The following is an 18,601-nucleotide window of genomic DNA, read 5'->3' as shown; positions in this document are numbered from 1 at the left end:
GAGCGAGAGCAGAACACATTTCCTGCATACCTCCCTCTTGCCTGTTCTTTCCGCCTTCTCCCTCCCACTTTGGTCCTCGGAGGGAGAATGTCTCACTAGCAGTGCTCTCTCTCTCTCTCTCTCTTTGCTCTTCCTTCTCTACCTCTGACAGCCTCCCTCTCTCTCTCTCTCTCTCTCTCTCTCTCTCTCTCTCTCTCTCTCCTACTCTCAGTCAAAGGGGGGGATTCTCCGTAACCAGCTGTAGCTTAATGTGATTCTCACTGCTCTCATCATTTCATTGATGTTCTCTTCCTTTTTTTTTTTCTTTTTTTTTACATTTTCTCTCTGCTGCCGATATCACAGCTGACACAGTCACTGGATGCCACCAAGGTGCACAGAGGGTAGAAGAAATGGAGGAGAACTTTTGAGGCTGCTGTCAGTGCACCTTCCTCTTGATTTGGATTGGTTTATTTGCTGTTGAGAGACCAGTCAAAGATGGAGCGGGTTTTGTTGTAGTGGATGACTCATTTAGGTTGATTTCCCCCCCTAGAGACTGATGTAAATTTTGTATTTTTTTTTCGTTTGTTCCACCTGCATGTTTACCCTCTCAGCTGGTGGATCTGTTAGGACTTTTATAGGGTGTGGAATTTTTTTAGTAAGTGCGAAGTTTGGAGGAGCAAAGTGTGACAAAGCGTGGCGGATGGGACTGTAGCTGAGAGTTGAACCCTTCAGTCCAGGCATTCAGTCCAGGTAAGGCTGTGCATATTCTTATTAACCTGCATTATCAGCTTTAAAACTGTCCCTGTAATACATTTGCGTGTGCAGGCTTCGTGCTGCTATGCTTATCACAGCACACCAGACTGCTTTAATAGTGAGGACTGAAAGTAATATTCAGTACGTCTGACTTCATTTATGCCCCCGGTGATTTTGAAACAACTTAGATAAAAATAGTTTAATGATCATTGGCTGTAATTATTGAGAAAGCTCTGTATTTCTTTGGATAAACGTAGAGTTCTGTGACTGACTAAAAAGTTCTACGTTCTTTCAACAGCTGTGTAAACTCTGTTGCATTTGGCTGCTTTAGTTTTTACGTACGCCCTGCACCACTATCCCAAACCTTTGCATCATTTTTGTTTATATACTCATATAGAGAGTGAAGATGCATTTGTCATAAGCCTTCAGAGGTTGTAGTGATATTAATAGTGCTCATTAGAGTATCAACTATTTTCCATGTGAAATTATTCAACAGTAAGATTAGCTAATTTAATCAGCATTAAGAAATCACGATGCAACCTCGTGAAATGTTTCTTCCTTTGTATTTTGCAGTAATTTTTGTTTTTGTAATGTTTTTCAAAGCTACTGTTGGATCAGAATTCACAATTTGTCCAGCAGCTCGTTTCATGACCAATTTGGGAAAACGTACCATACAAATACAAAAAACATACAAAATAAATACAAATGAGAAATCAATCCAACTTTCTATATAATATGAAGTACATGCTTTTCCTCAGTATGATTAAGTTGCAGACCCTCAGATCTACTTCACATGAAGAGTTAGATTAAAGCTATTTTTTAGGCCCAATATCTGTTACCCATTTACTGAAAGCAAACTTATTAATTGCTTCCCTCATGACATGCGATGTCCCAAGTGAACTTTTGACTGAAACCTGACGGCTGTGGCGCAGGAGGTAGAGTGGTTGTCCATCGATCCCGCTGTTGCTGGGTCGATCCCCAGGTCCTCCGGTCACATGTATTCTTAAGCGGGACTGTGAACCCCAACTTAGTGGCTCCCGGTGAGCGTTGGCATGTGTGATTATGAGTGGCAAAATAAGAAGCAGTGTAAAGTGCTTTGAGTAACAACAGGTAGAAAAGTGCCGTCAGACTTAAAACAACATTTACAACATTCAGAAAAGTACAGTGTAAAACGTAAAAAAGACAAAATTAAATTAAATAGAAAGCATTCTGCAACTTTTGCAGTCTTTTGTTGGCTCTGTCCCTATTTTTCAGATTTTTGTCATGTTGATGGTATCAAATTCAAAATGAGCAAATATTTAAAGAAAATATTTTAAATTGTAATATTTCATATATGTTGTCTTTTTACAGTTTTTAAAAAATAAAAAATAGGTTCAAATGATTTGAATAGTTCAACTCTGGTTTTATTCACATTTTACACAGGATCCCGGTAAAGGTTCTAATTTCTGTGTGTAAGATTTACTCAGAAGACTAAAGCTGCTTAAAAAATTGTAATATTTCTGACCTTTAACATTTTTGTTCCCTCCCACCCAGTGATGACTACAGTTTCCATGGAGTCTGTAGGGGCCCTTGTGGAAACAGGTGGCAATGCTACTGACCCCCCTCTGAACTCCAGCGAAGACACAGCTGCCACCTTTACCATTGGCACCATCCTCTCCATCATGTGCCTCGTTGGAATCTCAGGGAACATCTACACCCTGGTGGTTATGTGCCACTCCATGAGGACTGCCGCTTCAATGTACATCTACATCATCAACTTGGCTTTGGCAGACCTGTTGTACCTTCTTACCATCCCATTTATAGTGTGCACACACTTCCTAAAGGGATGGTACTTTGGGGATACGGGTTGTCGGATTTTGATCAGCATGGATTTCCTGACCATGCATGCCAGTATCTTCACACTGACAATCATGAGCACTGAGCGCTACTTTGCCGTGCTCAAGCCACTTGACACTGTCAAGCGCTCCAAAAGTTACAGAAAGGCCATCGCTGTCCTGGTCTGGGCAGCTTCTCTCATACTAACTCTCCCAATGATCGTGAGCATTCAGCTAATGAAGGTGGGCAAAAAGGCCATGTGTCAGCCCACATTGTCCCCACTTTCATACAAAGTTTACATCTCCTTCCTATTTTGCACTAGCATTGTTGCACCAGGACTGATCATCGGTTATCTCTACTCTCAGCTTGCACGCACTTACTGGATTTCACAAACAGAGACCTTCAAACAGACCAACAAACTTCCTAATCAAAAGGTCAGTGCACCACATAATAGGGTTTTTTACAACAGGTTGGGGACATATCAGGTTTGAATAAAAGTAACTATTGAGAAGACTGCGGAATGATTGAGGTCACGGCTTAAAAAACAAAACAGACAGACAAACAGACTGTTTACAAGTGAAAGAACAATGGATGTTGTCTCATCCAACTGTCCCAACTTCCTCCATCCATGTGTTTTGTGGCCCTTTACTGTAACAATGCCTAACTGTCATGATAATGTTGCACAGGGAATTGCTTGAACCTTTTCCTGATTCACTTTATCTGTAGCTTGTATCACACTAGACCCTGTCCCTCACGACTTCCCAAGTCTACAATTGAGCTGAAGATAGATTCAGCCAAGAATGTTGCCATCATAACTGATAAACAGTTTCTATTTAAAAGTGCGAGTGTAGCAGAATCACTCTGGGTTTCTGCTCAAAGCATTCTGTTGTCAGTCCTCTCTCTGCTGCTGCAGAGTTTTTATTTTCTATCTCCTCATTTCATAGCAAGGCTTAAAAGCCATTTGGCAATTCTGACTGCTCATGTGATTACTTTTACTGCACGTTAAAGCAAGAGATAAGTATATAACTTGGTAATTATTATTGTGCTGCATTGCTACTGGAATAATTATTTCTCTATGAGTAGTTGCAATGCTTTTTCTAAATGTGTTCCAAGACAAGACAGTCAGACTTTGACAAGTCAACCTTGGCTTTTCGGCTTACTGATGAGTTCAAGCAGAACCCCAGTCAAAAGCCATATTTTTATGTCTGCAAAACTATGGTTATGATACGATGCTAACATTAGCATTAGTTCAGTGTGTAATGCTCTACAGTCCATTTTGTCCATTTACAGAATTGTCTTTGAGCCATTACTTTAATGTCTCAGAGTTCTGAGGTGTTTGCAGAAATTGTGCTAAATATGGGACAATACATTTCCACTTTTTAATGGAATGTTGAAAAAATAAATATTTGAATCTGACAACTTATTTTATTCTAAAACTACTGCATGTGACGAACATGCAAATACCTTAGCCTTATTATGTGAGATATTAGTCTTTTTAATCATTCTTCTCTTCTTTGGTTTTATCTTCCTAAAGGTGCTGTACCTGATCTTTACCATTGTGCTCCTCTTCTGGGCATGCTTCCTCCCATTCTGGATCTGGCAACTGCTTGGCCAATTCTACCCCTCGCTATCCCTCTCCACCAAAGCCAAACGCAACATCAATTACCTCACCACATGTCTGACATACTCTAACAGCTGCATAAACCCTTTCCTTTACACACTGCTCACCAAGAACTACAAGGAGTACATAAGGAAGCACAAGCGCTCCTGGTCAGCTGGTAGCTACTTTAACAGAAGAGGTCGTTTTCCACGTTCACCTCGCAGGTCTCCATCTTCCAGCAGTCAGCAGTGTACTGAGAGCTTCATGCTCACGCACACAGCATCCCTGCGAGCTCATAACAGCAGTTTGTGAGGTAAGAGCACGCTTCTCTCACTAACATTTTTGATTTGTAAGCTGATATCAAATCCAAAAGTAGGACAATTTTTTACACTGCATTGCAAAACTTTCCCTAAACAGAGCTTTGCATAGCACTAATTCAAACCTATTTTTTCCGCTGATACTTGAACAACCTCTGAGTTTTTAGATGCTTTAGATTTTGTGCCTTTGTTGGAGTTTATTAAAGGAAATCCTGGGCTTGATGGGTTATGTAATTACAGATGGCATTGATTTCTGGCTCTGTACCACCTTCCTTGGGGCAGCTAGTGCCTCTTCTTATTTACAGCAACAATAAACATTCAATTGCATGGAAAAGTCAGAAACTTCATTCCTTTAATAAACTTAATGTGCCATAAAAAGGTTTTTTATACCACAAACTATTCTTCTGGTTAAAGAAAAACAAATCATTTTCATACAATTATCCCTTGTTGTTTAAATAAAAAAATCTTTCACAATGGCAGTATATTGCTACCTGCCACTGGGACAGATTATACTGTGTCCGTCCTGGTGAATCAATGCGTAGGGCATCAGGTTGTGATGCAGAAAGCCACCGTTTTGATTCCCACTCCACAAGGTGTAGCCATGCTCAGCCATCAGGGGTCACCTTGGTGCTGGTCAACAGCCTGGATAAAATGGGACGGTTGGACAGGTAGGGCATCCAATGTAAAATCTGTTTTGATGTTTAAAAAAATTTGACGTGTTTGTTTTCTTTGCCAGGGATTTTTTAACATAAAATATCCTTGTCCATAAAATAATCTTGGTAATGACCTGATATATTTTGTAAAGAAAAAACAAACTTGCTAATGTAAGTAACAGGTAACAGATGGAACTGTAAGTTATGAGACTCAAAACCTAATTACTCTCGCTCATTTCTTCTTGTCCCTGCTCTGCTACACTCTGCTTCACTCAGCCACTCTGGCCAGCACTTAGTCAGGTAGTTTTCCTTATAAAATTACGACAAATTAAATGCTTCAATATTTCTCATGTACACATAACTGAAATACTCTGGTTGGCCAGAAGGGCAGGCCTTGCTCAAAAGCTTCAAGAACCCAAAATCTCTGCGCTGCTGCAGCACCTCCCCACCACGCGTAGGTGCTCTATAAAGTTCTGGAGCAAAGAAATATTTTATCAAACTTACATATTTTAGCTTTAATTATATATAATGCAAATGAACTAGTGTGTAATCATAAAGAGTGAATGTATTTAAAACTTTTATTAAACTCTAAAAAGAACATGGATTAGCAAGGATAGCATTTCACAATTTCATACTGAATATTAGCTCATTTTGGCAGACACACATCTCAAAACAGTTGGAACAGGATGATGTTTACCATTGTGTAACATCACCTCTTCTTTTAACAACAGTCTGTAATTGTCTGGGAAGTGAGGAGACAAGTTGCTGGAGTTTTAGGAGAGGACTGTTGTCCTATTCTTGTCTGATGCAAAATTCTAGCTGCTCCACAGTCCTGGGCCTCTGTTGCCGGATTTTTTGTTTTATGATGCGCAAAATTTTTTCTATTTGTGAAAGGTCTGGACTTCAGGCAGGCCAGTTCAACACCCAGACTCTTCTCCTGGGAAGCCATGCTGTTGTGATGGATGCAGTATGTGGTTTAGCATTGTCTTGTTGAAATATGTAAGGCCTTCCCTCAAAGACATGTTGTCTGGATGGGAGCATATGTTGCTCTTAAATGTACATTTCAGCATTGATTGTGTTTCCCAGATATGTAAGCTGCACTAATGCTCCCTCACACCATTTTAAATTAGCTTTGGCCCTGAGAACAGGGCAGTGTTTCTGGATCATTTCACATGTGGTTTCTTTGCATGATACAGCTTTAACTTACATTTGTGGATTGCACGGTGAACTGTGTTCACAGACAGTGATTTCTGGAAGTGTTCGTGAGCCCATGCAGTGATGTTTGATAGAGAATCATGCCTGTTTTTAATGCAGTGCAGCCTGAGCATCAGAAGATCATATGCATCCAGTTTTTGCCTTCAGCCTTAACTCTTGCACACAGAGGTTCATGTTGATTCTCTGAATCTTTTGAGATTATATACTGTAGATTGTGGGATCTTGAAAGTCAATTTTATGTTGAGTAATATTTTTTAGAAATTGTTCCAAAATTTGTCGCCAAAATCTTCACATTCAAGAGGCTCTGCCTCCCGGAAATGCTCCTTTTATACTCAGTCATGTTACTGACCTGTTGCCAATTAACCTAATTAGTTGTCAAATGCTCCTCCATTTTTTTTTTTTTTTATTTGTCACAATTACTTTTACAGCTTTTTGTTGCCCCTGTTTGTTACCCCACTTTTTTGAGATGTGTTGCTGTCATCAATTCAAAATGAGCTAATATTAGTAAAATGTCTTAGTTTCAACATCTGATATGTTGTTCTTGTTCTATTGTGAATAAAATATAGGTTGATAAGATTTGCTAATGATTGCATTATGTTTGTATTTACGTTTTTCAAATCTTCCCAACTTTTATGGAATTGGGGTTGTTATCATTTTAATGCTCATGGAAAGGAGCTGATTACTACATTATACTATATGATTTATTATGGCTCATACGCCTTTTCCCTTCCAATTCCTTTGACATGAATTTTAGTCAGATTCTGTTATTTTATTTTATTGTTTTGATTTAAAACCTGTTTTTAAAACTGGTATGGAATTTATATAAAGGTGGATTATTTCTGTGCTTTGTACTGTCACCAGAACACGCACACAGGCACACACTTGTCACTAGCTTGCCAAATAGAGTCCAGCAGCAAAACCATAAATCTGTCAGGATATTGTAACTGAGTGTTTTTTCACAACTTCTCCAACTTCTCTACACTATTTATGTTTCATAATAACATAACTTTTTATTCCAGTTCATTTCACAAAAAGGAAGTATAGAAGGAAATGTGCATTAATCCTATTCATAGCTTTGCAGTAATAATTGGGTTTTTATTATAATTGCATTATATTATATTGAGTGCTTTACCTTCAATTACTGGATGCTGGGTGTCTAGGCTGCCTGCAGAGAGTGAGAGTAGCTGTGAGTCATACAGTATATTACCACTCTTTGCCTTGAAATACTATGTCCTAAGTGACATTTCCCATAATTCACAAGGGCAAGGAATAAGGTTCTACATTTGTGTGCGCACACATTAAAGGCACAATCAGACTGGAACACTTACGCACATCTAAAGTCAGAATGGCTACTAAACCATAATTTTTTCTTTGCCACTGCATTTACTCTTCTTTCTCTGGAAAATAAAGAAAGTGTTCTGTAAAGCTGTGGAGGCTTTTCATGCACCTTTGACTGAACTGGGCCAACACTATATCGTCCCACAGTGTCAGATATTGATGCTTCCTAATGTGTCAAATTGTGCTGCTTTGTACATAATTTGGCGTATCATATTGATGCAACAAGTATCCTTTTGGGTTACTATTGGACACTCCAGGGGCACCACTATTTGACGCCCTGGGCACAACGGCATCTGGTATTTACATTAAGGGAACATCAGAATTGGAGGAGTGCCGCCATTTGCTATAGGAACGACTTTATGCAACAAATACCGTGTTAGGGTTAGGCACAAAAACTTCAGAGTAAGCTTATGTTACAAGATACATTACATACAATACCCCAATACCTAAAAAGTTGGAACAATGTGTAAAACGTAAATAAAAACAGAATGCAATGATTTGCAAATCTCATCAACCCATATTTTATTCATAGTAGAACATAAACATATCAGATGTTGAAACTAGGACATTTGACAATTTCATGGAAAATATTAGCTCATTTTAATTTTGATGGCAGCAACACATCTGAAAAATGTTGGAAGAGGGGCAAAAAAAGGCTGGAAAAGTAATTGCTGCAAATCAAAAAAAAAAAAAAAAAAAATGGAGGAGCATTTGACAACTAAGTAGGTAATTGCCAACAAGTCAGTATCATGACTGGCTATAAAAGGAGCATTTCAGAGGGGCAGAGCCTCTTAAATGTAAAGATGGGCAGAGGTTCATCAATCTGTGACAAGTTGTGTCTAGAAATTGCGGAACAATTTCAGAAAAATGTTCCTTAATGTAAAATTGATTTGAACTTTGAAGATCCCACCATCTACAGTATATAATGCTATCAAAAGATTTAAAGAACCAGCAGGAATCTCTGTAATCAAGGGACAAGGCCAAAGGTAAAAACTGGATGAATGTGACCTTCTGGCCCTCAGGAAGCACTGCATTAAAAACAGGCATGATTCTCTTCTGGACATCACTGCATCACTGCACTACACTTCCAGAAATCACTGTCTGTGAACACAGTTCACCGTGCAATCCACAAATGTAAGTTAAAGCTGTATCATGCAAAGATGAAGCCATATGTGAACACGATCCTCTGAATACTCTGGGTCAAACCTCATTTAAAATGGTCTGAGGCAACATAGAAAACTGTTCTGTGGTCAGATTTCAAAATTTGAAATTATTTTGGAAACTATGGACGTTGTGTCCTGCAGACTAAAGAGGAGAGGGAGCATCCAGCTTTTTATCAGCCGACAGTTCAAAAGCCTGCATCTCTGATGGTGTGGGCAACTTACACATCTGGAAAGGCTCCATCAATGCTGAAAAGTAGATGGAGGTTTTAGAGCAACATATGATCCCATCCAGACAACGTCTCTTTCGGGGAAGAACGTGCATATTTCAGCAAGACAATGCTAAACCACATACTGCATCCACCACAACAGCACGGCTTCGCAGGAGAAGAGTCCGGGTGCTGAACTGACCTGCCTGCAGTCCAGACCTTTCACCAATAGAAAACATTCGGCGCATGATAAAATGAAAAATCCGGCAACAAAGGCCCAGGACTGTTGAGCAACTAGAAGCCTGCATCAGACAGGAATGGGACAACAGTCCTCTCCTAAAACTCCAGCAACTGGTCTCCTCACCGACCAGATGTTTACAGACTGTTGTTAAAAGAAGAGGTGATGTTACACAATGGTAAACATCATCCTGTTCCAACTGTTTTGAGATGTGTGTCTGCCAAAATGAAATTTTCCCTCCTCCTTACTGAAGTGCTATTAGATCTTGAAAGAATTGAAGACAGAAGTCAGCGTGATGAACCATCCCGGTTTAAGACATGCTGGCATGGAGAAGAACACATGTATGTTGTTGTCTTCTGTCTTGTATCTCTCAAACACCCTTCTATTTTTACTCAAATGCAAGAAAGGAACCACCCTCCCAAAACATAAATTAAGTAACCAGGTGCAAACAGTTGATAGTCACCATTCTTGTCCGTTTTTAAGTTATCTGTTCATGCCAGTTGTGAAGCAATATAATTCTTTTTATTTGCACCGTATTGAAGAACTTGTGACCCCAGGAGCCACTATCTACTACATTCTTTTGGCCCTACAGAGATCTCAAACATGACACACCCTGTGACTTCTTGACGTCTTTGTGACTTCCTCTATAAGCCCAACTTGTTTGCCTGTTTGCAAGTTATCTATCCATATTACTAAATTTACTCTATTCCCCCACAAGACAAACAAGATGTGTTGCCGCCATCAAATTCAAAATGAGCTAATGTTTTCAATGAAATGGTAAAATGTCTCAGTTTGAACATCTGATATGTTTTTTATGTTCAATTGTGGATAAAAAAAGTGGTTGACATTTGCAAATCATTGCATTATGTTTTAAACATCCTCCCAACTTTTTGGGAATTGAGGTTATTAAAAACAAAACTCTACATACAGTGACAACAGCTCACACATACTTCCTTTCTATAGTAACCATGTGCTGTGTGTTTTTATACCACCCGCCAGCCTGTCAACCTCCCGTTAAGACTTTTTCACTTTATAATTTACGTCATTGCTTTAGGTGTCAAACATTGAAACGTTAGGGTTTCCATTGTACTACACTGAAAGGTTTGAGTGTCAATCACGCAAAAGGTACCTTAAGCTCAGTATGTGATGCAGCATGAACTGGACAAAGTGCTGCTTTTTGACACCTTTGAAATAAGCACATAACAGTCTGGGTTGGCTGGATGACAAAACTCATTTGGCAAGTAATGTCTTCTCTGTTGAGTAATAAGTAAAGTTATATACAGTAAGTACCTAATGAATACTATGTCTCAGGCAGTCTATGACAAATGACATGACACATAAACTAAATATGCAGCATGGCACACATAGCCTCAGTTACACAGAACTATTAAGCCAGTCTGAAGATTGTTGCTCAGCCCAGTCACCCCACTAATGAATCACAGTCTAACCTAAAATGCTTTGATTTTGTCCTTTTCCGCCAGCTTCACTTCCCTGTTCCAAGCTTTTATTTTGTAACCCTTCAAGCCCATGCCCTGTCTTTCAGCTATCTTTACTACCCGTTATCAGCCCTGATTATTTTCACCTGTGTCCCGGTCTACTTAGACTTAACAATTTCCTGCCAGTTGTTTCTATTGTCTACTGCTGGACACCAAGCTTCGAGATCATCCCCCCCGTTTGGACTTCTGATTACTCTGTTCTACCTGACTCCTGTTTTGGACTCTGTCTACTGTTTTTGTTCTGAGGTTTGGTTATTTGTTGGTCAATGTTTGTCTGTCTCTGTTATTTATCCCTTTACTCTTATCCCTTTACTTTACTGTCCTTTTCCTGTATGTGCCCATTCCTAAGTCTGTTGCTTTTTACTGCTTGTGTTTTCCTTTCTTCCTAGTGGAAATGTTCATTTTTTCCCCCCCCAGTTCCCTACAATTAACCCCTTTTACTTTGACACCTTCTCTTGCCATCTCCTTACTTGGATCCTTAAAGCCCAATACCCAACCCATGACAGATTTAAACCAACACATTGAGAAATATCATATTGCTGTTAATTTACCAATAACAATATAACAGTGTACACAGTCTTAATTATAATGACATATGGACAGTTTATTTATCTGGAGAGTCTGATTTTTACAGCTATTACAAACTTGGAAACCTAACAGCTTGAAAATTGTGTAATTCCTAATTTCCTTTAATAGTGAGGCCACACCATGAAACCTATCAAAATGATTGTGGATAGATTTTATGTCACTCTGTGTAAATACAGCCACTGGGGTTGAATTTAATGATGCAACAGCAGCAAATAGCAGATTCCTTGTGCACGAAGCACTTTCTTTGCAGGGAATAGATAAAAATATAGAAAAGACTAAAAGTTTACCTGACTAATAAAAATGTATATTACCAGGCAAAGTCTCATCAGAATCAGAAAAGTGTTTATTGCCAGGCACAGTTCTATTCAACACTGATGATCACCAGTAGTCACCACATATCCTCATCTTCCTCTCCCTTCTTTAGAAACTACTGACTTGGCTTTAATTCTTTTGGTGAGAAAATGGTGCAGACAAATGCTGGCTCAGAAAAACATTATCACAGCTCCTTTGGCAAAGTAGTTCAGGAATAATTGAGCAGTAGGAAAACTCAATGGGTCATGAAAATGGATTTGCATATTTATATATTTTGAACATACTGTCTTAAAATTGCTTAAAACTTTGAATTTTTATTGGATCCCACATGTCTTTTATTGCTCTAAGTGGATTTTTTTTTTTTTTTTTTGGAAAAAAAAAAATAGTCTCTTGGAAATTTCAGAAGTGCTGGCTTAAATGCTTTTGTGCTAAATTTTAAAGTGACTCGTAAATGTCTCCCTAGTAAAAGTTTCAGGAAGAAGTCTAAATAGTGATAGACATCTATGGGCTATGTGGAAGATGTTGGAGCCCTAAGTCCTAATACATGCTGATAGCATCTTTATTGCAGCACAGGCCAGGTGCTGCAGTAAATCCAGAAAGTGGAATGAGCCACGCGTTCCACAGACTTACTGTGGAGTACATAGAGTCGTATAGCCTAGTTTCAGAAGGCCATAGATTAATATTCATTGCAGCAGCAAGGACAAGCTTTATTATTCTATACATATAAAGGATGCACATTCCCCCCAACACTCAGATCTCGGACTGTTCTGAAATGCGCTCTCAAAGTGTTCGAGGAAATTATCATGGATGAAAGATAATGACATCGGTTCATTTGTACTATATAGGTTTGTATTGACCGTTTGCATCTATGGCAACTTTACTAACTAAACAATGTAAAGGCTCACAGGAATAATAAAAAGAATAAAGAACATACATGGAAAGATATTTAATGTTCATTTAAACTCTGCTTCTATTATTAAGAATAACCCCTCAGTTTGCAGCATGTGCTGAAAACCCGTGACATCTCTAAATGCTTAACCCTCTCCTCCCAGAGATGGGGAGGACATACCGTAGATCAGCAAGGAAGTAGGAATTTTAATCAAATTGTTCTGCACTGTTTTTGTTTAGGAATTAATGATGCCCATGCTCCCAGGAAAAATCCTGTTTTACTGGTGGGGGAAAGATAAAAAAAAATCATAGTCATAAAATAGACCTCAGCAACACTGTATGGCGATAAGGACACCAGTTTCTTGACAATATACTGTAAAGATGGATATCATGGTCTGTCTGCCACGCAGGTCCAGACAGCAATATCTCAACAAATGCTTAATAGATTACCTGTGAATTATTGCAAATATTATAGTTCTCAAAGCAGGATTCTTAATTTTATTTAATCAGTTCAAAGTTTTTACATATTTGTACTTCGTGGATTGGCATTCAATTTTGTGCAAATGACCCATATGAGTTTGGTGATTCTCTAACTTTAACATGTTCTGTTAAGATCCAGAAGTCAGAGTTTTCGCTCAAAATGTGCAAAGATGTAACTAAGACACATTGACAGATATTGGGATACTGGGTTGTTGCACTGGCATGAAATTCAACCAATGCACCAAGCCCTGCCCGGCCCGTTCCCTCACTGCTCCGCTATGCTCTGCTGCAGTATGCTCCAAGACAAGCTGACCAGTGCTTTAGGTCGTCATACTCATGAAATTACATTAGGTGAGAATGATCTAAAACTTACTAATCAGCCTCACAGAGCCTGACATTGAGCACATAAATGTTGTGGCCTGTTATCAAGAATATGTAATAATTTACATTAATTATAGGATTTCATATCTGTGGCATTTGTCACATTACCAATGAAAGCAACAGTCTGTGGCTGAAAAACTGGCAGCTATTACCTGAACATTTGGTACGCTGCTCTACAATATGCTAATATGAAGACAGATCATAGATTACAGATTAATTGGTGTTTGAGCGTAGGGAATCTGTATTTTTAGCCCAGCTGTCACAGACAGCACCAGAGATTGATACTGAAATTATGTAAAAAAGAAAATAAAAGTTTCAATTGTAGCAAATATATTTTTTAATTAGTTTAAGTCTAAATTCTTTTGATATTCTTTTCCAAAGTCTGAGTCTTGCGCTGGGTTGGGTACCCAACAAAAATGATTTGCATTGGGTTAAAACATGGTCATTAGCTGAACTGCACATGTTAAATAAAAGTGGGTGGAATAAAAAGAATTAAATAAGTGAAAATCAGAATTTTTCTTTGAAAAATTTTACCAGCCCTAGTTTTTTATAACATAATTGAGAATATAGCTTTGCATTACATAAGCAACAGCAGCCGAATGTGATTTGCACATCGTAATACAATGTCCAAAGACAAGTGATTCTGCAGGTCCTGCTTACAAACAGGCTACAGACCTGCTACAGACAACACGTTTGATTAATAGGCTCCTCATCATTTAGTAACTACTGGTGCATCTAATCTGCATATTTTGCTGGAAGTGCTTTAGTGGCATCTTCATCAGCATCCAGAGAAGCATATTTCTGTAGTGACTGTACTATAAAATATCCTGCCTTGTGTTAGCAAGTGTGTGTGATGCCAAACTGACAAAGGAGCTCCTCCTAATCAACCGGCTGCGGTTTGTGTGCAAAGCAGTCCACCCCAACAAGTTCCTTATAGAAATGATGTGTGGGGACTTCAGACAGTAGCAATTCATTATAGACAGTAATTAGTACTTGATTAGCCTCTAAGGAGGTTATGCATTCATCTTTTCCCAAATGAGCCAAAAGGATGTATTGCTGAACTTCGGTGGTTGAAAGCCAGTGACAGATTTGTATTTTCAGTTGTTTTTGCCCTGAGCATTCAACATGCACATTTTTAAGTACATTTGAAAACAGCTGCACTTTTGTTTTCGAGTTATGAAATACATAAAAAGCTATTCTCTGCATACAACATTTGCCCAAACATTTAGAAAGCAGACAGTTCTTGAAGAGTATATGGACCCAGGTTTTTTGCTATAATGATGCAGTAATTTGATCATACAAAGATGTATTTGTTAATGTGCTTGACTTAAACATGAAATGGATTAAAATAATTTGTTTACTTAAATATTCTTTGCAGAGGTTCGGGAAATTTGGTTCTGGCAAAGAATGCGGGCAAGCAGCCTCCGTCAAGTTTTTCAAATAAACTTTGTTTTTACACAAATATATGCTTGTTTTTTTTTTGCCTAACTTGAAAAAAGATAAATAATTCTCCCAAGAAGCTATGGCTGATTTCATAGTAAACCTCCTATTAGTATTTTATTAACAGTAATCACATTTACAGTATAGCATACCTACTAAATCCAGTGCATTTTTAAAAAGGGGGTATTTCTGTACACGTGTCTGTTTTTCTACTGAGCTTCAAATAAGAAGTAAAATCATTTTTGTGTAACATTTGCCAAAGAGAGAGAACTGGCTAGTGACAGCTGGACAGGAAGCTCTTTGCTGTTATAATTAGATTTTCAAAGGAATGTTAAGCCCCCAGTTGTATTAATTATCATCGTAAAATTAAAGTGGCATAATTGCTATTTAGAACCCCCACATTTTCCAAATAATTCAATTATTAGCTCTTTAAACCACAAACAGTAGTTTTAATGAAGAAAGATTCTCCAACCAAAATTAAAATTGGTCACTTTTTAAAAGGTACGTTACAGCCTGTTTACTCCATAGACTTGTAATGGGTGAAAGCTCATATTGATTTAAATTAAAATGTCTGTACTGCAGTAAGAATTTCATGTTAATTTTTCGATAAATGGCACCGTCATCTGTGCGCTGGTGAATAAATAAAGGGCTCACATTGAGAATTTTTGCAATTTTCTGTAAAGCTGGTCTGCTGCCAATTATTTTGCATATGTTTGTGCTTGTTTTGCACCTCTTTGTAGGTCCTTTTTATATTTTTGTTTGTATGAACTTTGCACCAAATAATGCTAAGCAGGAAAACGTCGCACAAGACCTCCTGTTCAGAGCTTGGAGATAAAAGTCTGCTGTACAAGGCAGGGTCACATTAGAATGCAGGACCTGTTGTAGCGGATATTCAGCTTGTACAAAACCTTAGCAAACTTGCATTTAAAATTAAGTATATCCACTTGACGCTCCTTACTTAGAGTGTCTGAGGGCCAAGAGGCAGCTGCCCAGCTGGTATTCCAGCCTGGTGAGGGTGTCAATCAGAAAGATAAGGCTGCTGCATAAGATCCCTTTACTATTCAGAGATCATTCTGGACCTTACTGGAACGTTTACTGCAGTGTGACGGCATCGCACAACAATCAGTCTGCGTGCCCTTAAGCATTATCTACTGCTTGAAGAATGTGGCGCTTCAAGAAGCAAAATGAGGGAAAACAGAGCTAAGTGCTGGGAGAGGAAGGATGGAGAACTCGTTAAGAAAAGATGAGGATGAGAGCTCTTTTTGATTTGTTCTGCTGTTCTTGTGCAGCAAAGACTGAAAGGAATGGAGAAAGACAAAAGTAGTAGATTGAAGTTGACAGTGAAGAAGCTAAGGAAAACATTTGACCGAGGGACAGCTCTGTGTCTTTTTACTTCTCATCCGAAACTGGGGAGCAAGCACTGAGTGTGTCACTCAGGGACACACCTGGTGGGTAAGGTTGCTGCTCTACCAGGCCACTACGATACAGCTCAGCCAAGCATGTTACACAATGTTCCAATGTTCCATGACTGAAATTTTGCATTGTGAAGGGTTTTTGCTCTACCTTGCTCTCTCTCACCTGTCTATACTGTATTACTGAGATGAGCTGTGAAGATCCTTGCTGCAGTAGTGTCAGTCAATGTGAATTATTATTGCACCTCATAACAGCAGTGAATGGAAGTGCAGAGCCATCAGTTTTCCATGTTCAGGCTGGCATCTTGGGATGGATGGTGACCTTGTAAAATGAGCAATATACCTTTAAAAATAGCTGCATGTGATTGATAAAGGGAAGTAGTGCAGTAAACGGCCAACAGTCCCCCGTACTACTACGACTACTACTACTACTGAAACAGAAGCCTGAGTCCATGGTTTTGTAAAATGTAGATGATATTGTGGTTGTGGAAGATTGGCTATAGTTGCATTATCTAGTTTAAGTCTTTAATCGTTAGATTTTCCTGCTTGTTGTCTCATTTATAGTACAATTAGTTACATTAGTCTAAAGTCGAACAATTGACCCTGTGGCTGATTGACAACTGCTGTACCAACAGAGCTAAGGTCACCCAGTTGATTGTAATCTGTATAGATTTCCTTCATTTCAGGGTAATCAGGAAGTATTAATAAATAGTTCTAATGATAATATGTGAATTTATCTAGTGATTATTTATCCTATTAATCAATTGATTGTTTGCTTTGTAGAGATAGTGAGAAATACTGTCACACGTGTGCTGAATGATCATAAAATGCTGCCAATTTTCTGCAGGTGTGCAACAGTATAGCCAGGCTGCTCTGATCTGTACTCACACACACTCTCATTTTAGTCAAAGTAATGGTTAAATGTTATGATGCTTTTCTGTTAAATAATACATTCAGAAACATTAGAAATACTTTGAACATCACAAAGGGAGTGTGTTCTCCAAGATATTTGAGGGGTTTCCTCTGTGGGCAGCCACTGTGCGTCTATAGCAAACCTGACATCTATCTGCCAGGTAACTTACAAAGCCAACATCTTCTATTTCCCAAGCTACATTCTGCAATTTATTAGTATCCCAAATGTATTTCAATGAAATTCCACTAATGAAGAGGAAAACATAAACCAGTTTTTATTTACTTGTTTGGCCCATAAGCACTAATAAAATAAAAGTAGGCCAAATTAGGTCCATGGATATGCAAACACCTAACACCGGAATGTCTTGAATTTTTTCCATGATTATTGGAGTAGGAGTTATGGATGTTTGTTCGTGTACATCAAGGCCAAAATCTCACTCCAAATCTAAAATATGTTTCATATCTTTGACTGAGCTATGACTCACAGAAGTATGAATTGAGTTTTGTGCATATTAAGTGCCTCTGAGAGCTGTGTGTGTGTTGCTAGACAAACAAACCACAGCATAGTTTTCTCTAACACTGGCAACCTCACGCTGTATGCTTCCATCTGTGCCTCCACTTCACCTCTCCCACAGTCCCCTGAGAAGGAACGCTTTAGCCTGCTATTGAATAAACTATTGACGATTGTGCTTATTGCAGTGGGAAGAGGGAACAAGGGATTATTTCAGAATCACATTAGCTGTTTTTAATGGTAGACTCATTGACTCATCATAGCAGAAAGAACATAATGCTTCTATGCCTTTTGACTGTCCGCTAAGCCACAGCTGGAGCCTGCGATTATCATACCTGAATACAAACATTATTAACGTTGTTAGCTACACCTGTCTTCTCCTTGTGTGGTCAGCTAAATCTGATGCGAAAGGGCCTGTGTTGTCCTTAAAAGTAAATCACGTGATTGACACAAGACCGGGAAGTCGGAATGAGATCGTGTTAAAATGGATGCAGTTTTTATCATGAAAAAGCATTTTACAATATGTGATGTACCTGAGATTAGAAAGCTCTACGTGAGGAGGTTGCATTATTCAAACCCTCCTAAAACAAAATGCTCTCAGTTTCCTTCTGCTGACTTCAGTGAATTCTTGTCACTCACTGCAGGGCTTTGTCTCTCACGGTACAGCTGCCCATCTTTTTCCTGTTCAAACACAGAAAATCGATCAGAAACAGTGAAGGACAGATGGATCAAGGATACTAAGAAGCACCATTGAATTGCTGTCCTGATCACCAGCTGAAATGTTGTCCATTTAGTTGTGCGTTGTTCACAAAAGATTCCTGCAGGAGCTGTCATACAGGGACTTTTTGTCATTTCAAAACTGACTGACACTAGTTAGATCAAATTGCAAACAAACAAAGAATGG

The 18,601-nt window shown here is 38.7% G+C and overlaps 1 protein-coding gene across 1 annotated transcript in view; it reads left to right on the top strand.

Annotated features, from left to right (window-relative positions):
• Positions 1-156: 156 nt before the first annotated feature.
• Positions 157-18,601, top strand: part of LOC137106145 (urotensin-2 receptor) — a 59,418-nt gene continuing 40,973 nt past the window's right edge. The window contains exons 1-3 of the mRNA XM_067489180.1: positions 157-729; positions 2,266-2,981; positions 4,082-4,460. Coding sequence (XP_067345281.1) covers positions 2,268-2,981; positions 4,082-4,459 — 1,092 coding nt within the window. The 5' untranslated portion in view covers positions 157-729; positions 2,266-2,267 and the 3' untranslated portion in view covers position 4,460. The remainder of the gene's footprint in view (positions 730-2,265; positions 2,982-4,081; positions 4,461-18,601) is intronic.

The sequence above is a fragment of the Channa argus genome, chromosome 20 (assembly GCF_033026475.1).
Source record: "Channa argus isolate prfri chromosome 20, Channa argus male v1.0, whole genome shotgun sequence".
Classification (NCBI taxonomy): Eukaryota; Metazoa; Chordata; class Actinopteri; order Anabantiformes; family Channidae; genus Channa; species Channa argus.
The sequence above is the reverse complement of the archived record's forward strand: the minus strand, read 5'-3'. Positions and strand labels throughout refer to the sequence as shown.